At 37.0% G+C, this 23,949-nt stretch overlaps 1 protein-coding gene across 5 annotated transcripts; it reads right to left on the minus strand.

Moving 5' to 3' along the window:
• Positions 1-8,747: 8,747 nt before the first annotated feature.
• Positions 8,748-23,840, minus strand: cfap221 (cilia and flagella associated protein 221). Of its 5 annotated transcripts, XM_027006130.2 has the most exons (24): positions 23,212-23,840; positions 22,997-23,097; positions 22,630-22,716; positions 22,406-22,501; positions 22,207-22,307; positions 21,112-21,215; positions 20,580-20,733; positions 19,022-19,124; positions 18,778-18,907; positions 17,986-18,094; positions 17,767-17,854; positions 17,259-17,348; positions 17,030-17,125; positions 16,585-16,678; positions 16,375-16,472; positions 16,135-16,215; positions 14,764-14,871; positions 14,468-14,629; positions 14,085-14,243; positions 13,644-13,744; positions 12,368-12,463; positions 11,320-11,430; positions 8,954-9,051; positions 8,748-8,813 (listed from the first exon to the last, which is right to left on the minus strand). In XM_027006130.2, the coding sequence occupies exons 1-24, from the start codon at positions 23,336-23,338 to the stop codon at positions 8,803-8,805; spliced, it is 2,505 nt and encodes an 834-aa protein (XP_026861931.2). In that variant the 5' UTR covers positions 23,339-23,840; the 3' UTR covers positions 8,748-8,802. The 5 variants fall into 5 exon arrangements, with proteins under 5 accessions (XP_026861931.2, XP_026861932.2, XP_026861930.2 ...); XM_027006131.2 differs by lacking the exons at positions 8,748-8,813; positions 8,954-9,051 and adding an exon at positions 9,569-11,142 and having other exon boundaries at positions 17,075-17,125; XM_027006129.2 differs by lacking the exons at positions 8,748-8,813; positions 8,954-9,051 and adding an exon at positions 9,569-11,142 and having other exon boundaries at positions 16,375-16,466.
• Positions 23,841-23,949: the final 109 nt, after the last annotated feature.

Raw genomic sequence — 23,949 nt, forward strand, 5'->3', positions numbered from 1 at the left:
AGTTGTATCATAATCTCTGCTCTTATAGTTTACCATGTGTGAATTACAGCCACACTCACAAATAAGAAACACACACATAAAATGCAGCCTGATCTATGATCTACAGCAGTTTACAGTAATCTATAGCAAATCTGATAATCCTCAGATGCCAAGTGGAGTCTTAGGTTGCAAAAGAGGTAACTGTGCATGTATGGCATTCAAGTATTCGTCAACCTATTTAAAGTGTCATTTTATGTAATTCCCTATTTGGCCTGAACAGGTATGTATGATAGGCTACATTTAACTGATACATGGCCTTTAACAAGGACTACTACTGCTGCTGCTGATAAGATGGCTGACTGGACATTGAATCTGATGCTTTTTACTCCATCGAGGATGGTGCACGAGGGACTGTATCCGTACCTGGGCAATTTAAATCTCTGGTGGCAAAGAGAGAACACACTCACCTTACAACTGTCTGCGGTTAATGGTTACAGGCTTTTCTGAAAACGGATTTCACATGAAAATGAAAGTTCGTTAAAAATGCAAAAATCTGTGATTTAAGGCGTTCGACTTGCTGTAATTGTCTATACTGACAAAATGGAATTACTATGGAACTTCGAGCTGGACACGTACGTTAGCTGCTAAGGACTGTTAAGAGGACTGGACTAGTGTGTTCTGTTTAATCTGGTAAGTTTTACGTGGCATTTATCGATCGTAATTACTATCACTGGCCTTTGTATTTAGCGAACTAGTCGTGGCCCTAGTTGTCAATCAAAGGTTTACTAAACTAATCCTAACACAACTCACAAACGGTTTTATCATCTACATCTACACATTTGTCTTGAACAAATATAAAAGGCCAATTCTAAATAAAACTTGCGCGAATGCAATTTACTTTCCGCTTATTGCTTTCAGTTAGTAGGGTCCGTATTATAGTGAATTTAAGGAAATATGCAAAAAAACAAACAAACAAAAAAAAAAAAAAAACAGAGAAAAGTAAAAGCAACGGGGAGCGTGTTCTCAGCGCCCTGAATTCATAGGCTCCCATGTTGCTCTCTTTTCAATATTCTGTTAACAAGCATTAACCCTCCAAACGCTAACACTAACCCTTGGTTATTATACAGAGACCCATATAGTGCCTGGGAACAGAAAACCCCTGATCCAGGGAATGTATCTAAAATATTTTTAAATGGTAGAGCAAGTATTACACCAATCTCCCATTTAAGATTATCTTTTGATGCTTTGGGAAACTTGGCGCCGTCTATTTCCGCTGACTTTGCATAAATAAATGGCCGCTAATGCTCCTTCAATGGAAATTTTTAGCGTTAAATGGAGATATAGGGATGTATTTTTAACATTCTATCTTAAAATAAAATTGTGTCAACAGCAGTCACGTCTTTGGATGATTTTTGCATTGATTAACGTGATAGCGAATGAGACTTAAAAAAAATGTCCAGTGTCCACGCACAACGTTATTATGCAAATACATTTGAAGGCAAGTGATGGGTTTTAACGTCACTGACTATATATAGGTCATTGCATGATCAGCATTTCTGGCGCTTAATCGTGATTGTTGGCAATGTTGGATTTAGCCAGATTTATATTACCTTGTGTGTTTTGAAAGCAAATATGTAGCCAGGAAATGTGCAAAAGAAAACAAACGAATATTTTCAGACTTTGGAAAATAGAAAGTACTCTTAAGAGTAACACAAGCACTTAGTCTGCTTGCTAGATAGCTAGGTAATGTTAGCATGCTTGCACTAACGTTAAACCAATCTTGTGATTTAACAGATCAGTCGAATACTGGGATTAGTCACAGTGGGATAGTGGGATTCTGTCAGCGACAGAGATAGAGATCTAGCACAGTTTACACCTTACGATGCACATTGTTGCATAAGTGTGCATCATTTTAGGACCTCAAATCTTGAAATGGGTGCTCGAGATTCGTGTTCCCTGCAGCTAGCTCTGAACGTTACAGCTCTTCTGGCTAGTTTTCGTACTGTTCCTTTACAGCTGCCCTTTAGTTTAGCACCAGTGAGCTGCAGTGATCTCCTGCTTTACTTGTCTCATCATATATTATTCCAACAACCCATCTGCAACATAGATTAGACAAAGGGATGGCGACCGCTGGATCTGGAGTTGAACAAATGTTCAAATACATTCACATACTCCAACATCGCGCCACAATACAGTCTTCGAAAAGTGCGCTAATGTGACGTATAAGACAAGGGTCACGAATGTAACGTGACGTTTCCGACAATACATTACAAAGAAAAAAAAACAAGAACAACAACAAAAATGTGGCAGTTCAGTTTATTTCTTTGGTTAATGAAAAAGAACCAAAGATATGCCTGATGCACATTATAGTTTATATTGTTTTATTAGTATATCATAATTCCACATAAAAAAGTACCATGATCATGGGGAAATGGCTGCAACCTCCTCCTCCTTCCTCTTGTTTGTAGATTAGAGGTTTGATTGGTGGTGGCAGCAATACGGTGGGAGCCAGAGAACCCCTTTGTGGGTGGAAGAGAAGAGAAGAAACTCAGCTGGGCCCACCAATCTCACCCAGCCTGCAGCCAACAGGACTGAGCATCGGATGTGATGGACAGGTGGGAGGGTGAGATCAGTTCCTAGGAGGACTCACCTTTGTGTTGCTTTTTCTCCCTCCAACCTGACATCACAGAACTTCTGTCTGCATCAGCTCTGGTATTACAGTGGGGACTTGTTCCTACCTGGTCCTGAGTGTTCTATCCTGGTCCTGAGTGTTTCCTCACTTGTATCTGCTCTGTTGTGAAGCCTCCTGGCAGAGAAATCTGATTGGCCAATATGATATTAGTTTATCCTTATATTACACATCTACTAACTTCTTTTTGCATAGCGGATGGATGAGCCTGCACAATAACGTCTAATACCTTTGGGAAATTTATATCAATTTAAATACGTCATTGCACACTGATTCATGTAAAAAGGGCTGACAGACTTAACATGCTGTATATCCTATTATACTGTTAAATACATTAGCAAAAGAAATGTTAGCAAAACTGATATTGTCTTGTTTTTTTGTTTTTTTTCTACTCATAGTGTTTATTCCACTGAAAACTCAAAACTGTGAGCTTTAAGGTTCCAATACAGGCATGAATAGCAAAACTGTCAGTATTCCTCTTGGTGTAATGCTTTCTAGTTTTGGCTGTGTAAGCACTTGTCAACATCGGTTTTATTTTTTCTGTAATATAACAGTGGCTCCCAGAAAAAAAGGTTTTAAAAACTTATCCATTGAGAAAATGTATCCATTAGCTTATGAAAATGCACTGAACTCATTTATTAAGATATATTCTATGGAGTTAAGTAGGGTTAGTTTTAAGTTTTGGTAAAATATTAAACATGAACCAGAAGCACACACTAATGTAGCAGCCTAAGCATGATCTGCTATGCAGTTATCAAACATATGCTGCAAGTGATTAGCAAAGAGGCAAAGCAAAGGAGCTTCTCTACAGAAGCGTGCTGTGCTGGTTTGGTTGGTTTACATGCTGACTTCTAAATATTTGAGATGTGGGGAAAAATGTCTTCAGAAAGTTTTCTTCTTTGTTATACCTTTAACTAACATCAGCAAGGGAGCCATCTAGTGTCTGTAGTATCTAAAAACGTTTTGTAAGAAAAGCCACAATTAACCTGTTATTTTGAAAGTTAATCGACTGATTTGTACATACTTTGCCCTGACTCTACCCCTATGTTTCAGAGTTCTGTCAGTCAGCTCCTCCTGGCTGCTTTATGACATCAAGTATTCACATATCATTCAGGTTTTTAATCGAAGACTTGTAATGAACATATATGGGTGAATAGAACCTGCCCTGTGTGTTGCATGTCTTTTTGTATGCACAGCCCATTTTGCATACAAGGCATTTTTAAATGTGCCTTATAAATGAAATTTACTTAATTACTTACTGTCTCATCCACAGCCATCTTAAAACTTCCTGTGTAGTTGGTGGCAAGGTAGAACAGAGGATGGCCAAAATATTCGAAGAACAGGTATACATCAGCAGCAGGTCTTCCTTCACACCAGAGTCAGACACTGAGTGGATTGAGCAGGAAGGCAGGTCAGATCACATGCACACACACACATAACATTAAATTTTTTTATTTTTTGCATGTCAGAATCAATAGATTTATCTTCATATTTTATTGAGTACATTAAGATTCATCAGCACATTCTCACTCTGAACTGAACTATTTAACTGCGTGTCACTCCCTGTGTTGTTCTGCAGGAATCATCTTTTCTATGGAGCTGTTGCCAGGTAATTTTTTTCTGGGCTGGGGAAATAAAATTGTGAATACACTGAAAATAAATAATTTCTGTATGTGCTTTTAATGTGAAATAATGCATAGCACTATTAAAGGAACAAGGTGTAAAATTTCTTTATGTCTAAATTTTATCAAGATTTTGTCATGTTTCATTATGCAAATATTAAATCAGTAAGTGATTCCTCTGTAGTTCCAGGTTTGAGTTCTATGACAGATTTTCCCTGTTTACCAACTCTTTAAATTCATAGAAATGCAAGGAGTGCGTATGTGTGTTATAAAGAAAGATTATAGATTAACATTATAATGTATTATCAGTATTAAGAGTAAATCGTAATGATTTAATGATTCAGTGATGATTCACAATGATTTAAACATGTATACGTTTGGTCTTGAATAAACATAATTTACACACTTTGTAATCAGTAATTAATTGAAGATGCTATAATAAGGTGTTTTAAAATAAAATAAAAAGATGAAAAATGTTGTTTTAGTACTACTCTAACAGGCTGCTATATATTTGACATACCTATATTTGAGCCATTAATTATACATTGTAATCCATTATTGTATTCTGAAGTCAGGTGACTGACTGTACTGCTGCTATACATTTGACATACCTACATTTGAGCCATTAATTATACATTGTAATCCATTATTGTATTCTGAAGTCAGGTGACTGACTGTACTAGAGTCCTGTATTCTATGTGTGATGTACCTCTGTTGTATCTTTGCATGCTGTATCTTTGTCCTATATTGTGTGTATATTGTAACTTACATTGGCACCTTTCATGGGTGACCTGGTTTTGACAAAATTGCTGGCTAGATGTTTTTAATATATATTTATTGTCCAAATACACTTGCAAATTATGTTTATACAAACATCTATAGCTATAGCATAAATGAGTAAATATGTATTTATATATGCCAAAATATCCATACATGACCTGCCCTTTAAATAAAGGTGTACCAAAGACAACTCTGTCTTTCAAGTAATGTTTCCTTGTATCTCAGGATATCCCGGTTTTTACTGACACTCGGAGGCTGGGCATCTGAAAGAAATGGCAGTGGATTGGCCGTGGGATGTGCCGAAGATATGCGGTTATTGGCTGGGGGAAGCTGGGACATGAGGGATGCGCAAGATGGGTTCTGCAAGAGGAAGTGAGTGAATGAGTCAGTAGGCCTGGGTGGCTTACAGGAAATGTGATTTACATTTACTGTTTACAGTCATATTTTTCAGATTTTGGATACTGACTAAAAAAGCTCAGTTTTAACCCAGCTGTCAGGATCCTCCTGAGATAACATTAATACTAATAATGGACAGAAGTCTAAAATTAAAAGACTGATATGTTATTAACAGTTATATATGCAAAGATAATTAAACTTAGAGATAATCCCAAAGGACACAATGTACTGGAGCAAGCAATGAGCTAGTTCATAACTTTGCTATTAAAAAACAAAGTGGACAACTAAAGTAGTGTTTATAAACAAAACATTTTTAGGAAGGATTTTTTCACTATAATTCTGTAACTTTCACTGTAATTTGACATATATCTACACAAAAAGAAAATATAATTACAAGAAACTGCACATTTCCAGAAAGCTATTGTTTAAGTAGATTCAAATGCATATCCAATCAGAAAGCTACAGCATTCCATTGTAGACTTTGTAAAAATTCATCTCATTGACACATAGGCCCCATTCTTACTCTGGCTATTGGTAGTACATATAGTCTATAGGCTTTGGCCAGATATTCATTCTCCAAACCCACTGTTTCCCCAGTGCAGTTCTATGTTGTCCAAAACCAGTGGCTTCTCAGTGCTGTGGTACTGAGGCCTGAGTATGAGTTGTGCCAAACACAAATCACAGCTAGAAATGCTGATGCTCTCATTGAAAAGTGTTCCAAAAAACTTTGTAAACATTAAAAAGTCTGTTGCGGGTAGAATCAACCATTTATATATCAACTGAGTCAGCCTTTGTGAGTCCCCTAACACATGCTTATATACAATATTTTCACAACATTGTGCTGTTTAATGCAGAGATACTGTTTCTTGTCACTTTTGCTTTGCAATTATCATAGGAATACCAGCTACTGGCCTCTTGCTACACTAAATCTAAACAACTGCAACAATGCCAACAAGTAAGTAAATTAAAGTTTTGGGGAATTGAAATGTTATGTGTTTGATTGTTTATTGAACAGTTTTTATGGCCTTAATGTAATCATTTTGCCCAACTTGATAAAGTAAAAAGGACAACACAAAAACAAAGAAAGGTGACAAGGAGGAGGAAGGGAAAAAAGATGAAGATGGACAGGAAGGTGAGAAGAAAGATAATAAAAAGGAAGAGAAGAAGGAGAAGCCATTGTGAGTATTTGAGCTGATTGAGTGTAGCCTGCTGACCAATGAATTCCTGCCAACCATGAATCACTACAATATGTTAATTTGTTCTTTCAGTAAAGCATCTTGGATTGTGGATCCTGCTACAGACTTGTACTTCTACTGGCTATGCATTGTAGCAATGCCTGCCTTCTACAATTTGATGATGCTTGTGACAAGGTAATGTAAGAGTCTCATGAATCAAGCACCATCTTTAATGAAATGCACAAAATACAATTAAAACTAGCAACTATTCATCTTGTCAGGGTAGGGAGACAGAGATGGTGTCGCTTACAGGTAAAATTCAATTTAATGTACAAAGTACAAACACAGGGTCAAAAGTCAGGCAATGGTCGGTAACACAGTGCAAAAAAAAAAAGCACCAGGCAGTCTAACCAGAAACAGAGGAGGCAAAAAGGCATAAATCAGGAAAACAGGAAAATGTCAAAAATGGGAATACAAATGGTAAGGAACCATAAAGGAACAGCTCAATAATGCTAACAAAGCAAACATGACTTTGTAACAACAAACATGGAGATAACAACTTATATAAGGAAACATAAGAGAGACAAAAGAGAGACACAAGTGCAACCAATAATCATTGGATAAATGAAAACACAGGAGGATTATGGGGAATGTTCCAATAACCTTGTTCCAATAACATTGGAATGTTATTTAGAATGTTTTTTTTGGAAATCACCCATTGTATAAGAGATTTCTGCACCACTTCAGTTTATTCAAAGATCCATATACCCTGATAATTTTTAAATTTGAAATTTAAAACAGTTTGTATTTTTTAAATGCGATGAGTAATTTGAAATAGTTTTTGTTTTAGATCCTGTTTCAATGAACTACAGCACATTTACACAACATTGTGGGTAGTACTGGATTATTCATCAGATATCATCTACTGCATTGACACATTTGTGAGATCCAGAACAGGTAAAACCCAAGACAGATTTGTATATGCAATCATTTACCTTTCAATATAAGTAGATAGTTATTTTAATACAAATATTCATGCTAAATATTTTACTAGGTTTTCTGGAGCAAGGCCTGCTTGTCAAAGACCCTAAAAAGCTATGGGAATGCTACAAAAAAACACCACAGTTCAAACTTGACCTGATATCCATGATTCCAACAGATTTAGTAATGCTTAAAGTGGGCTTCAACAACCCTGAACTGAGATTCAATCGCCTTTTCAAAATGTCTCGTCTCTTTGAATTCTTTGACCGGACTGAAACAAGGACCAACTTTCCCAACATATTTCGAATCTGCAACCTTGTACTCTATATCTTAGTTATCATACACTGGAATGCCTGTATCTTTTTTGCTGTCTCAAAAACACTTGGCTTTGGGTCAGACACCTGGGTCTACCCTAACATCAGTGATCCTGAATATGGTCGTCTAACAAGGAAGTATATCTACTGTTTATACTGGTCCACACTCACTCTAACTACCATCGGAGAGACTCCACCTCCTGTTAGAGACATTGAGTACTTCTTTGTTGTCACTGACTTCCTTATTGGTGTGCTTATATTTGCCACTATTGTTGGTAATGTTGGTGCCATGATCTCTAACATGAATGCTTCACGTGCCGATTTCCAAGCCAAGATTGATTCCATTAAGCAGTACATGCAGTTCCGTAACGTTACCAAAGACCTAGAGGCACGTGTAGTCAAGTGGTTTGACTATCTTTGGAGGGAGCAGAAGATCGGTGATGAAAAAGAAGTGCTTAGGTATCTTCCTGATAAGCTAAAGGCTGAGATTGCCATCAACGTGCATTTGGAAACTCTGAAGAAGGTGCGCATCTTTCAGGATTGCGAGGCTGGATTGCTCATCGAACTTGTGCTTAAGCTCCAACCACAGGTCTTCAGCCCCGGAGACTATATCTGTAAGAAAGGGGACATTGGTCGCGAAATGTATATCATCAAAGAAGGCAAATTGGCTGTGGTAGCAGATGATGGCATCACCCAGTTTGTGGTACTAAGTGATGGGGCCTATTTTGGTGAGATCAGCATCTTGGGCATCAAAGGTAGTAAAGCTGGAAACCGCCGAACTGCCAACATCCGTAGCTTGGGCTACTCAGACCTCTTCGCGCTGTCAAAAGATGATCTCATGGAAGCCTTGACTGAGTATCCCGAGGCTAAGAATGTTCTGGAGGAAAAAGGAAAAGCCATTCTGATAAAGGATGGCTTGATAGATGAGGCAGCAGCCAATGAGGCAGATTCCAAAGATCTGGAGAACAAGCTAGCCATACTAGAGACAAATCTAGAGGTCATACAGGCCAAATTTACCCGCTTGACAGCAGACTGGGCAGCCAGAAAGGGCCACATAAAGCAGAGGATCAGGAACATGGAAGCCAGAGTACAACCCCTCACAGTGGAGGATTTCTCTGAGATGATGGTGGAAAAGAAGGACAAATAGTTCCTTTAAGTATTACTATGTTAGATCACAACATTGGCATGTAAACCTGTGAATAAATGTAATCAAAATCTCAGTCAGCTAGACATTAGCCACAGTTCCAGGCATGGTCTTCTCTTATTTCAGTTGCCTAACCATGTTTTAGGAAGAGTAGTATGTTACTCAGTTTACAGTTGACAATACTGCACAGCTTGGTGAAGGCAACGAAAAAGGGGATTTGGAAGTTGTTCATATATAACAGATTTATAAGGATTTCATGACCCTTAGTATAAACATAGGCAGGGATAAGCATTTTTGTTGATGGCAAGTCAGCTTTTCATGCTCCCAAATGTGCAATTAATTCAACTTTGATATCTTTGGTAGATCCCCTCATATATTAAAACCCCTTAGAATTATTGAAAATTAATTTCAAACCAAAAATGAAACAGACATTTTGAAGAAAAGGTTTTATTTTTGGCTTAAAAGTTATTTTTTTATAAATAGTCAAAATAAATAATTTACATAATGCATTTTAATACCCCTTAATGAGTGGTTATAGAACATAAACTGGCACAAAAGGAAGTTAGTAAACAATAGCACTCATTTAAAGACATGAGTCATCATGAGTCTTCTTCTTATGCACAATCAACAATCTGCTGAATCGCCTACAGGACCTGCTTAAACTTGCTCTTAATTAGACATTCTTTGAGTTGGTCTCTAAGGAACAATTACCTTTAGGGTTTCAGAGATGTTTCTTAGGTACCATAGTGTGTACGTCTCATGAATGTCTCTGTAAAACCCTGTTTGTTTCTCCATGAATTGTTCTTTTTGAACTGGTACACCACAGATTAGAAGAGCAGACTTAAAAAATACACCTAGTGTAACTGAAGCTATTGCTAAATGATGAGTCATTTCATGGGCTTACAGTATCTGACTGTCTTTAAACAAGTACTTACAGACTGCCTTTCTTGTAAACTGAAAGAAATCATGAAGTAAATTACTTGGCTTAGTAGTCTCACCACTGGAAATTTCTACAGAATAAAACATGAGTTTAAGAATAAAACCTCACCTAATTAAAAAAGCACTAACACACAGTGTAAACATATTGAAACACTTCTGACAGAGAGGTCTATGTATGGAGAAGCAGCCTATACCCAGTCATACATTTAATGAAATTTAGGTTCATAACCATGATGCCCAGATGTGGTTGTTGGGAAGTGACAGGTTTTTCCAGTAAAAATGTCTCTTTTGTGCTCAAACCATCCAAATATGACTGATAATGCCACATCTGAAAATTGGAGGACACAACCTCCAATCAAGAATTTTCCACCTATGTGTGGAGCAAAATATATTCCATTCAAGTCTAATACAGTTTAACTGTGGAGTGGTATGGAATGGCAGTTGCATGACTTTCTGTCTCTTTGTTGTCCAGAAGAAGGAATGCCAAAGAAATTGCCAAACTTGGCATTGTTTCCCCCAAACATTAACATGTTATTGGAACAACATTCAGAATTTAATATGTGATTCTTTGGCCTGAACACAATTATTCAGCACTACCACTGCAAACAAAAAAATTGTCTGGCAGTGAATAGAAATAAATTGGCAAATGGCAATTTATTGTACCAAATAAATTACAAATGACTGTACAATACCATGCTAATTGGTTTAAGACATGTAAAATTTATTTCTTCTTACATTCTCTATTAATGCCATGGTTTTATGCCACTATTCTAATTAGCCACCAAGTTATCTGCTTAACCTTCACTTACTACGTGTCTGGTTCTTGCAACTACAGATTTCCTATTTTTGGCCTGTGCTGCAGTTTGTATTTTCCCACTTGAAAGAGGTAAACACAAGAGGCTTCAAGAGGACATCTTTATTTCAGCTTATAAAAAGGCTAACTTTCATTTCCTCAAACATAAAATGTTCTTCCTGAGATAAAATTGCTATTTGCAGTCATGCATCATGAGTCTGACTGTTCTGATCCAAAGATTTGAGATATTTAATCCTGGCCAACACTTTGGGTCCAAGTTTGTTGGTTTGTGATTTTAAAGTTGACTGTAGTAGCTGTTCACATTTTTCTCTAAGAAGCATAAATACAAGGTTTATTTCAAACAAAAACTATACACTTCAAGCAATGGAAAAAGAGCTTTCTATTTTGTACAATACATACTGTAAATTACAAAGTTCAGTACTATAAATAATTATAAGGACACAGTTGCAAAAAAGTGGGCATTTTTGAAATTCTTTGGTTCATTACCTGTCATCTTTAGTGCTGTCTTCCTTTAATGGTTTGGAAGAAACATTTTCAGCAGGTGGAAACTCTGCTTGAACCATCTCAGGAGTAAGACTAGCCTCTGTACATTCAGCCCTGTTAAGAAAACATTTTTTTATGCTTTTGTTTAAAAAAAAAAAACTGCATATGGGAAATTCGCTGGTGAGTAACAACCACACACAATATAGTGTACACATCATTTTTAACTCAATTGTCAAGAAAACAACATCTAAAATCCTTCGAAATCTCTAATGGATGCATATAATCTGCGTGGTCTTCTGTGTTTTATGGTTGAGAAAAATTCCTCAGTTCCAAGAGGCTGTCTTCACTAACTAGCTACTGCACAGATATGCCGAGACCCATCGAGCATGCATGTTTCTACAATAGAACTTGGTCAGTCTGTCAGTGAGCAAAAATGCCTTTTCTTATAAACATCCCCCCATTAGTCTCTTCATTTTTTGTATTTATTTCAGTGTTATTACAAGAAATTTACAAGTACAGCAAAAGACTTTGTAATGTTAAATGACCCAAAAAGGTATTCAGATTTTAAAATGTTGAGATATTACTACATCTGCAAGGATAAATATACATAAACACACATCTTTATAAGACCCCGTAGTATAATACACACAGTGAAGGAAAGATTCAAAACTCAAAACAATGCCCAAACAAAATCAGTTATAGATACAAAAGAAATTCAGTTACACCTCCAATGTAATTAATGGAAAGATTAAACTATAGAAAATATTCAGGCTGGAGGAATAAATTCTAGATTTCAACACTAAACATATGTATTACTTTGGGATGTATAATCCTCTAGAACAAACCTGTGTCTCAGATGAGGAATGATCTGACCTGACCATCAATATGTTAGTATTACAATACATTGTATTAGTATTACTATGCGATTTGTGTACAGCAATGTTAACAAAAAAGAATGTCCTTTATGTAATGCCTAAAATGATTTGCTGTGATTCTAAGGCGCTATGGTAGTAACCCTATGCAGTAATTAGGTCTGATTACTATGACTTACATGTCAGATGTAATGCCCTCTCTCATGCTGTCGGGAAGGTCTTGCAAGGCGGGCAGGGCTTCTAGAGGCAGCAGAGAACTATTGAAGGGGTCAGACCTGCATGAAATAAAAATAACAACCAGATAAACACTCAATGGCCACTTTATTAGGAACACTAGTACTCTCACTAGTACTCTCTCTCATTTGTGTTTACATGAAACATCATATAAAATGTGATCTGAGTGCATTTGACCGTGATATAATTGTTGCCAGACAGACTGTATTTCATAAAGTGCTGATCTGGGATTTTCATGCACAATGTCTAGAGTTCACATAGAATTATGCAAAAAACAAAAAAATATCCTGGTAACAGTAGTTCTGTAGGCAAAAATGCCTTGCTGAAGACCTCAGTCTGGCTCAAGCAGACAAAAAGAACACAAAAGCAACTCAAAGCATAGAGTACAATGAATCTTGAGACGGATAGGCTACAACAGAAGACTACATCAGGTTCCACTCCTGTTAGCCTAGAACAGGAATCTGAGGATACAGTGGGCACAAGCTCACTGAAATAAGTCAGCTGAAGACCAGAAAAATACCTAGTCTGATGATACTTGATTTCTGGTGCAGCTTGAAGATGGTAGGGTCAGAATTTAGCATAAACAATATGAATCCATGGACTCAACTTGCTTTGTCAATAGTTAGTTATGACTGGTGGTTGTGTAATGGTGTGGGGCATATTTTCTTGGTACACACTGGGCTACAAAATGCCAATCATTTGAATGCCACACTCTGAGCATTGCTGATGACCATGTGTATCCCTTTATAGCCACAATTTACCATATGATGGTTAAATAATACAATGCATGTCACAAAGCACAGGTTATCTCATGTTTTAATTACAATGGCTATGAGATCAGTGGACTTCAGTGGTCTCCTTAGTCACCAGACCTAAATCTAAAGGAGCACTTTTGTGATGTGGCAGAATGGGAGACTGACAGTATAAAAATGCAGCTAACAAATTTGAAAACAATACCCAATTCAGTTATGTCAACCTGGACCAACATCTAAAGGAAAGTTTCCAAAGCCCAATGGAATCAATGCCATGAAGGACAGAAACTGTTCTGAGTGCAAATCGGGTTCCTACCCAGTATTACTATGGTGCTCCCAATAAACAGGACAGTCAGTGCAGTATATGTGCAAAATGTGTTTTTTACTTACCTAATTGAAATGTAACATTACAATACTTCTCCTAAGTGTGTGTGCGTGTGTATGTGTGTGCGTGCATTTGTGTTTTTACAAGCGTGGGGCCCAGCTGTTGGTTCTTGTCGAAGTAGAGGGAAAAGAAGTCAATGCCATGGAGGGAAACTTTTTCCATATCATGATCCCTTTTATAATGTCCTGCAGAAAATGTTGCAAATTGTTTAATAAATGTAAAAACAAAAAAAAAATTACAATTTTATCAGAAAACCAGGGTTAATTAAACAATGCACATTATTTACAGCAGTGTTCACAGATTTTTTTTTCAAACTGATTATCTCCTTTTAGTCTGAAGGACATTATAAGGTATTCCTATGGAGGAGTGGTGAGACCACCGACCATACTGATTTTTCAAATTCTCAGATTTATTTTTGCATTTGCATAGCCTAACCCAAAATGTCATCTTTACAGATTCAACATTGCTTATTCCTCAGATACAACTTTTTTCCATGTTGATTTGCCATGTTTCACAGGCACATACCTTTCTGTCTAGAAACATCTTTTGAGTACTTGGAATATAAATTCCCATGACGTTGCTCTTGGAGACAGTGTGTCTTGGCAATGGACAAAGGTGGAACTCTAGGTCACTCTCTAGGTAAAATGGGGTTGGTTTGAAGGCATGTACACCTGGAGCAGGATTCTGAAATAAATATGAGAGAAAAAGCATAAAAAGCTCAGAAAACCTTTTGTAAACATTGCAAGGGCTGAATTTAAAGCACAATATAAGGATGAAACAGTTTCCTACTAATGATGAAACTAAAATGAAGATTATTTGATTATTATTGGCTTTACTTGTGGGGATAAATGTACATGATTGGGCACAGGTTAAATAAATGTTGTAAAAGTGTAAAATTGGGGCTTTACAAAAATCCGGAGAGGGTGGGCATTCGGAGGATTGAGCATGTTTCTAGGAGCACTGAAGTGTAGGGTGGAGTCAAGGTCCTGCTCGATTCCCTGCTCCTCCCTCAATTCCTTGTCCTCTTGCGACTCCACAGCAGGATGCATTGCCATGGGCACCAACTCGTCCTGTAAAGACCCACACAGGACAATCTCGCACATGGATGATGCAAAGAAACATCAGGGGAAAAAAACATTTTAACCTTTCTTATACTGTGTGTAATAGGTATAACTAGGAATATTACTGAAAGTTGCTGTGTCACCTGTGCTCCAGTGCGTAATGGCCTGGCCAAATCAGTACGGACAAAAGATGTTCCGGCCTCGTATGCAGACACTTCCTGATAGCCCATTAGCCTGTACTGCTGGGGAACCTACAGGGACGGCCACTCAAAACTCAACAGGATAGCTTTGTCTACTGAAATATTATCATAGCCCATTATTTTGATTTGAGATTATGATTATTTTATTCACTAAATCTATACAATTGCTTAATTATAACTTAAATCACACACTGAATAGGAAATACCATTACTGGTAATTAGTTATTAGGGGATCTATGTCTTTGATATGAAACCTCTTAAAAAACATTTAGGACTGTCACTCAGCTGTTCTGCTGCCTAGTGTGATATAGTATCTATATATTATCTGATATAGTATCTAATAGTATCTCTTTCTAAGACCCTACTGGCAAGAGCAAGTACCCTTTGTCACGTTATGGCCCGCCCCCTCCTCAAACGTCTTTGTGTGTGTGTGTTTGTCCGTGTTGCCACACCCTCTCGTGTCGTCCACCTGTTTTGTATTATGTGTAATCGTCTTGATTGTATATATGTCTCCTGTGTCATAGTAAGTTTGTTGGTGTTTAAGGTGTACATAGCGTGTGTGCTGTGTTATATGTATCGCTTGTGTGTGGAATAAATATGTTTTATCATGCCTCTTCCCCACATCCTGTTTGCCTATGGTTGTTCGCTATTTGCCATCATATCTTTATCTCTTAACAGACATCCTTTAGATGATCTCTGTGGCAGTGAGCCATGTTAAAGCCTGAGGAAGTGCACAAGGAATTGCTTGTACCACAACAAACTGGTTTGGAATGTTTTGAGGCTGTTTCTGTGCTCACAACTCCTCAACAAACCTTGCTTCTCAGCTGGATTTCTCTGAAACTTTGACTGATTCAGCTTTCCCATACAAGGACAATCATGTATGAATCAACAAGACTGAACCATGACTGTACAAGCAATAACTTTTGTTACTGCTTTGGCAATACATTTTTATACCTGATGGAATTGTATTTGATTTAATCACAGATTAAATCACAGTTTGATTCAGTGTATATCAGTGCACAATGTTCACATATTCACATGCTTCACATGTTCACATGTTTTAGAGTGCAGACCATTACTGGTTTAATTGTATTTCATTTGAAATGGATTTGGATTGAGTAGTGAGGGGATATGCCTTTAATCAGATATAACCAATCAATATATCAGATGTATAGGCTAATTCCTCTTTTTCCAAAATATGAGTAAAATGAATATTGATGGAAGTAAAGTTTATGGCATGAATATTCTGAAGGCATACATAAAAGGTACGTTAAAAATATAGAATAATAGAAGAGATTAGAGTTCTTACCGTACCTTTAGATTAAAGAAAGGAATGTTGAGAGTCAAATCCATTTGAATCTGCCTAACAGGAACATGTCCAAGTGCATTCACAGCCTGAAAAACAAAGAAATAAATCAGTCGTCATTATCAAGCAATAATAAATATATAAGTATAAAATGTTCATTTAACTAATTATACTAATTTAACTAAGTATAGAGTATGTGTCAGTCACTTATTCTTGCATTTGGCTGTTTTTGCAGTAGAGATTCTCACAAATTCATCTAGATGGTTCACAGGAGTGAAGATGGGCATCTCAAAGGGCAGCAGCTTTTCTGATGACACCTTCAAAAGTGGTGGCGTCTCATCTGCTTCTAAAGCAATAGGTTCAAAACAAACCTCCAAATACTTCAACTCATCTTGTTTCTATGTTTGGATGTATATGAATAACTGAATGAAGTGAGGGGAGTAAAGCTTGTGCCCTACTTGTGTTTTTGTCCCCTCTTTTGTGCCTTTCCATCTTGGCAGCTATATCCCGTAACAACAGCAGCCTGTTATTCATACGGCATCGCAGAACGACCTGAAGAATACAAAACATGCCAAGATAACACGATCATCAATACTGCATTTGGTTCGTTCCTCTTTCTCTCAGCTTTTGCCTACTATTTCAAAACCATTTAGAACAATTCTAGGTTATAAAAAATATAAATAAAAGGACTAAAGCAACAGAAGTGAAGCACAATATTTACACTCATTTCCCATGTATTTTTATGAATATCAGTCTTAATAGGGTGCTGAATATCATCAATATCAATCTTAATAGGGTGCTGCTATAGCCAGTACAAATGTCATGTTACCAGCCATGGCTAAGTAGAAGTGCTATAAGTACATACATGTAACTGCTAATCTTAACAATCATAAGTTGCGTTACCTTACGAACAGCTTGCTGGAAGAGTCTAAGCACTCTATGTCTCACCTCCAGGTTGCTGCTGTCATAGACGCAGAATACGGGAGCATTGTCAGGAAGCTGCAACACATCATTACGCTTAGAGTCTTTAAAAGAAGCGATGCATTTAAGGACCTCAGTATAGTATTAGGTTTAAGAGGACATGGCTCAAGTTTAAGTAATGTTTTTTCTTTCTTAATCAGTCTGCTGCTACCTGTCCCGCATTCCGCTGTACTCGTTGCGATGAGAGTTCTGAGATGTCTCTGGTCAAATCAACCTCTCTGACACCCGGGTCATTTTTCATCTGGAACATATGCATGAGCATTTAAAACAGTACGCTCTGCTAATGTCTCAGCACACAATGAAATGCTTCATCAAGACAAAAAAGAAGTAGAGCTGAGGGCTGTTTGTGAAGCAGACCACCTATATGCTGTCAAAAAACATTACTTTGAAAGTCTTTTGAAGTGTCCATTATAGATGCAAACTGATTTACTGTCATGTCAAATTTAACCCATAGTTAATTTTAACAGCCTATAATGCTTAAATATTTGCAAAGGGATCTGCAAGGGAATCTCAGTGTTATAGACTCTGACACATATGTAGAGCATAAGACAGGCATATGCCACACCTAGTAGCAGGGCTACTGTACAGGCATGACCAATAGGGGGAGTTAGTGCTACGTTAAGAACATCTGTAGATGGGGACATTTTGAACGGTCTTACCATGTACTCGGCAGCAACAAATTCCTGCTCCCTCAAGACGTTCATTTTCTGCTCTGTTGACCACAAGCTTTCACCTAGATGCACCTGGCTAAAGAAAGAGAAAGAGCAACAAGGTGAAGTAAAGCTCTGCTGGCCACATTAGACTGAGCAAAAATGCCTGTACAGTCAGCATTGCCCTGTTAGTGCCTTTCATGCATGTGGACATTTAACAGGCAATACCATTGAAGATGATTGGCTCTCTCCTTTTGGATGTTTGCTTGAACTTGATTTTCAAATGCAGCTTCTTTCATCTGTCTTGTCTGGTGTGCCGTCTTGTTGAGGGACATGGCTTTTACCAGTTAAATGCAAGAAAAAAATTAAATGTTTATGTTAAAGTTAGGTAAATGTTATTTTTAATGTTTGTGTTGATGGTTTCATCAGCAGGCCCTTATTTATCAAGCATCTCAAAATTATAAAATAAATGCAGTGTTAGATTCGCAACTAGCTGAAGCTGGATGTAGATGAAGCACTTATTCTGAAGTATATGAAACATTGGTATATTACACCAGCACATCCAAAGCATTCTGAGTGTTTTTCCTTAAATGTGAAGTGCATTTAGTGTAAGTATTTACTCACTGAAATATTTACAAAATGTACACTATTTAAATGTGAAGACTTATTGTTTGCTGTTATTGCTAGTCAGTGTTCTAATTGCTTTTCTAATGTTCCATGGTCTATGTTCTAATGTTTTCAATGTTCTAATTGCTTATCTACCTGGCTATATAGTGGACCTGATGAAGATTTGGCATGACTGTCAAAAAAGTCTACAATAAAAAGGTATACTGAGTAGAACAAAGTGAGCAGGACTGCCTTTTTTCTCTTCATGATGTCTTTTAAATGCTTTACATTCACTGAAATTAATAAGGTGAATACATATTATATATGCCAAATGTAATGTCTTCACAAATACAATACTTCTGCCAAACATGTTATGGTACTGGCTCGAGCCTGAAACAGTTGTTTCAAACTCACTCTCACTGAGGTCCTTGTAGTTCATTTTGTCTTGGTGCTGGATAAGCATCTTTACAACTCCGGCAGGGGTGGACACATCCACAGCTGAGTTCTGAGAGTGTGATTCAGATTTAACCTTCTTCTTCCTATACTGTTAAAAATTTTAAAGAAGAATATGAACATGCCTTTTTCATGTTGTAGATAGAAATGAACTGAACTAATACCCTACTCTAGTAATGGTGGTGTTGCATGTGCCCTTGGATACCTTTATTATGGTCGGGGCTGCTTTATATTTGGGAGTCGGGGGCACTTCAGTTTTTCTGCCGTCAGCAAACATTTGGTCACTCTCATTATTTTTGTCCTGTTGGCTAATGCAAAGGGAATACTAACTGTGTAATTACATGCTATTGCAATTTTAGAGTTAATTAAAGTATTTAAATTGTAACATTCAACATACAACTGTACTTACACTCACCAGCCACTTTATGAAGAATAAGTACAGTCACTGTCTATCAGGTAAATCATGTAAATCTCAGATAACCATTATCTTACAGGTGCATTATATTAATATAATCACAGACCGTAACTCATTGTGCATGCTGCCATGCACAATTTGTTATCCACCCTCTACCCCTTTTACCACTGGCACGGTATATGATAGCCAAGTGCAATTTGTTTTAGCCAAGCATGGTTTGTGTTAGCCAAGCATGGTTTATGCTAACCATCCTGCAGGAAGTACACACACTGTCATACTGTTCTAGATAAGAACAGTGATGTTTTTATCATACTGTTTTTGTGATATTGTTCTAGTCACTCTAGATAAGATTGTTTGCCAAATTCTGTAAATAAAAATGTGCCTCTTCATAGATAGTCAGTTTTTCACTGTTAGACCAGTGTTGGCTAGATGCTTTTGGGTGACAATCTCTGCTCATCGTTGACACCAGACACATGTAAAGACCCAGCTAATTTTAGATTTAGTGGTGGTCCTGATGAGTGGTGAACTGGACTATGGGTAATTGATAGTAAGGTATATAATTAGAGTCCTACCAAATTCATAGCCGGGGAAATCATGTCATGAGCCTTGAGATTAGCCTTTTCCCCTGTAATAGACAATTTGCCCTGAAATAAAATGTGATACGAAATTCTGCACCCTTAGCTGGTGGAAATTGTGCCCAGATGTGATTTGACATTTTGGATTCACACAGAGTCAAACACCCAACATTCAATGGTTAATGTATACCAGGAGGCAGCCCCTAAATGCTTGAATTGCTAGGCTGCATGTGAGTTACCAAACAAACAAATAAAAATCCCCACTGCTTCAGAGGACTAAGTAATTGAGTTTAGACAAAATATTCTACATGCTGACTGTGGAAAATGATTTTGTACAAGTTATAATGTCTCTTTAGTTCACACTTGATAAGCAGCAATTCAGTGACTCTTAGCGAGTGAAATTACCTAGCATAGCTAGCTAGCTAACTTGCTAGATAGGCAGGCTATTTGCTAATCGTATGCAGGCTACTATCACATGTGATAATTAAGCACTAATAACTGCCAATTAAATATAGTGTTTTTCTGGGTAAAGTCTATGAAATTTGTGTTGTTTGAGAAATATGATCCATGAAATTAAGCCAATTTTCCTGTGAATTTAGTACAGCTCTCTATATAATACGCCTATAAGATAAGAGATAGTGACTAAGTGCAAGGTTGGTGTTCCTAATAAGGTAAGTGGCCACTGAGTGTATATTCCTACAAGAACTTCATGCACTTTGCACAAGGCCTAATGTTCCAGCGAGACTATTACTATGAACGACAATGCCCAGTACCTCAGATAAGGAGAGCAGCATGCACTCAGAGTGCAGATGACAGGTTTGGAGTTGAACTGAGAGATGACCAGCTTCAGAGTGATTTCAGCAGTCCCATACTGGTGTGGTGTGAATGTCACTGTAAATTGTGTCTTCCCATTGGCTGGGATGATTCCTAATAAGACAATTACAACAAAATGAAGATATCTACAGCCCATATTGTGCCCACAGATTTCGTGTCATTATCCTAGTTTTTCAATGAGCCCCTGCAGTCATAATACTCACTAATATTTATTTTATTATGTTAATGAATCAAAAACTGCTCTTATTACACAGTGGCTGAGTCCAGGGTAATGACGTTATAATATGAACTTGTAAATAATTTACATATTAATGCAAATATAATTATAATAGTAATAAGTATTTTTTTAGGCTTTAAACAATTATTTAACAGTTTGATAAAATACTTGGATGGCTGCAAAGCTTCATTGAGTCTAAGTGCATACTGCATTTTTTCCTGACCTCTAAAGTTCAAAAGTTCAAAAGTCATCACCTGATAAAGGCTGGACAGTGAAAGCCTCATGATGTTTCAAGCAGTGCACCTGGAACTCAAACTCTATTGGACACTTGCAGCTCAAAGGAATCACATGACTTGAGCTTTAAAACAGAAGAAGACAAACATTACACGTGATATAATAGCACAGACATAATAGTAATAATTTATGCACATAGGTTCACATAGGTTTTATATACAAGATTTTATAGGCAAACTCATCAAAATGAACACTAAACTTCCTTCTGCATAAGAAAGGTTCATTCACTTTTTTCAAGAATATATAAGTATTTATAATGTGTTGGTGGTGTTCCCCATAGACCTAATAAATGCGGCAAATAATCCCGCTGTGAATGCTCACTCTATTCTCCTAGGGTTGGTGCCCCATTACAGTAGGAGCATACTGTTATCAATAGTTTCAAAAGTTGCATTTAGCATGGTTAAGTAGTACTGATACACTTTTTTATCAGCATTAAATCTCAGGTCTTAAGATTTACAAACTACTTTCAGTAGTTTCCATAAAATGACCTATTTTAAAACGTGACTAAATTTGTTCACAAATGTTTACTTTGTGTTATGTAGTATTCATTATAGTCAAAGGTTTTTTGTTGTTGTGGGTTTTTTTTTTTTTTTTTTTTGGGGGGGGGGGGGGGGGGGGGGGTATGTTGACCACAACAATTGAATGTGTGCTTCTTAGAAAATGCATCTAATAAATGGTTTAGTGTCCTGAACTGCTCATAACTTACAAGTGTCACGTGTGCAGGTGGAGAGATTTAATTGCATGACTATTTCATTTATTTTACTGAAAGAAATTGTATTTTGTGGGCTTGTAATGACAGAATGTCATTCATTATATGACTTCCGTGTTCAACACAGGCTAGGAATTTAAACTAAATATAAAGTATTTGAGACACCAACAATATAATTAATACCGACAGTCAACCTACAGTGAATTCATCAAGTACCTGCAACGTGCTGAATTAAATCTGTCCAACACAGACGTTTAATTTAAATATAAATCCTCAAAACACCAGATTTGTCTGAGTAGAAATGTCAATGCAGAAAAATAACAGCAATTTAAAAAAACACAGGTACCTTTGTCCCAGTGGCACAACAGGAAGTCTGATGTGAGATGGGATACGAACATCATCAATGACAGGATAAGCATGCACAGGGACCAGCAGGTTTTCCTCTCCCTGAATAGACACAACAGAGCAAAAGTCAGTCTTAATCATATACCTTATGATATGTATTGCATACCTGAGAACAGCAGCAGAACACAATATGCCCTGACCTTGCAATGAACATGGATGCTGTCAAAAAAGTATCGCCACTTGTCGGGACTGAAGTGTACAATAATAGAGTAGGAGAGACCTGGAACTAGTCGACTCTGCATTTAAACACATCACCACATTCACATTAATTTTCATCAGCAATATACACTTCATCATCAAGTAAATTTATGTCACTAAACAGTATTTATCTGTCAATAGTATTTATCCACATTTGCAAAATTACCTTTTTTGTGTACTCAGTTGAAAAGTACTTTGTTTGAGTGGGAAGAATGTGGACATTGAGCACCTCAGACGAAATATTTATGAGTTTCTATTAAGGTCACAAAAAAGTAATTTCACCAATTAATACTTCCTTTAACATTTTTTAAATCATGGATGGTTGGTTTTTAAACACAGCTTAATTAATTCTATTAATTGAAAATTACAGTTAATTTTAGGTACAGGTGCAAGGTACTTTTAATGTACCTAATATACTCTATTCTATGCTATTCTCATGAATGGAAAGGTTTATACAATGTTGATGTACAAGTTTGATGAACAGTATATTTGCATTTAATAATATGAAATGTCTCCAGAAGCATTTCACATACCACAACCCTTTTGTAAACCTTTCCCACTTCAAATCCACTAAAGTGCAGCTCTGAAGGCTCCACTGCAACAACATTATTGCCCTTCACCTTGTTGTAAACGCCTGGAGGAAATATATTGACAAATAAATTCAAACTAAACATAAATAACAGTCTAATGTCCTCTGTCTATGAATTTTTGGACTATGGCAAGCATCATCAGTTAATACTTGTCATACTAGTTTCAAGAAGATGATGGGAGACATTGCCAGTTCTTGTCTCCTCCACCAGCTCACTAAGCGGAAGAATGTTCTTTTTCTTCACATTGTGAGAGAAAATCTTGGGTGCTTGGAGCACGACGTCCATTCTTGATGTCTTTTGTAGCTAGCTAGGTTAAATTTAACTAGCTGGCAAGCTACCTAGGTTAACGTTCCTAAACCGCAAAAACAGGCTGCAGAATATATGAAAATCTTCTTGATATTTTGCTGATACACTCTTTTACCATGCAATTTCGATAACTGATATTAAAAGGTTTGTTTACCGTTACCGTTCAAATTTATAGTCAAACGGTATAAAGGTATACAAAGTTTAGCTAAAGGATAAAATAACTTTTTCCACAGTATCATCAGCTGGTCGCATGCTTCAGAAGTGTTGCTAGCTAGCGTTAAGTAAGATAATAGCTAACGTTGTTGCGCAACTTTAGCTAGGTAAACTGCAAAAAAGTTTCAATTCATAAACTGTTCATGTTACTAAAACAACCGGAGTATAAGATAATCAAACTTTTTTCGATATTACCAAAACATATTTACCAACACAGCATATCCTACATGTTGTAGATAACTAACCTAGCTAGGATAGGTTACATAGCTGGCGGCTTGATGGTTCTTAACCGTATGAACCGAGTCAACATTCCCATCACCATAGCGACCACAGCAATGTGAAAAAAGCGACCATTTCGGCATCGGGATTTGTAAATT

Source organism: Electrophorus electricus, chromosome 16, assembly GCF_013358815.1.
Source record: "Electrophorus electricus isolate fEleEle1 chromosome 16, fEleEle1.pri, whole genome shotgun sequence".
Taxonomy (NCBI): domain Eukaryota; kingdom Metazoa; phylum Chordata; class Actinopteri; order Gymnotiformes; family Gymnotidae; genus Electrophorus; species Electrophorus electricus.

Coding starts and splice junctions, on each gene's coding strand:
- cfap221 (XM_027006127.2), bottom strand. CDS start 23,338: ATGGACGTCGTGCTCCAAGCACCCAAGATTTTCTCTCACAATGTGAAG. Junction 18,095..18,777: donor CTACAAGGACCTCAGTGAGA/GTGAGTTTGAAA, acceptor AACTGGTAAAAG/CCATGTCCCTCAACAAGACG. Junction 14,244..14,467: donor CCCACCCTCTCCGGATTTTT/GTAAAGCCCCAA, acceptor TATTTATTTCAG/AATCCTGCTCCAGGTGTACA.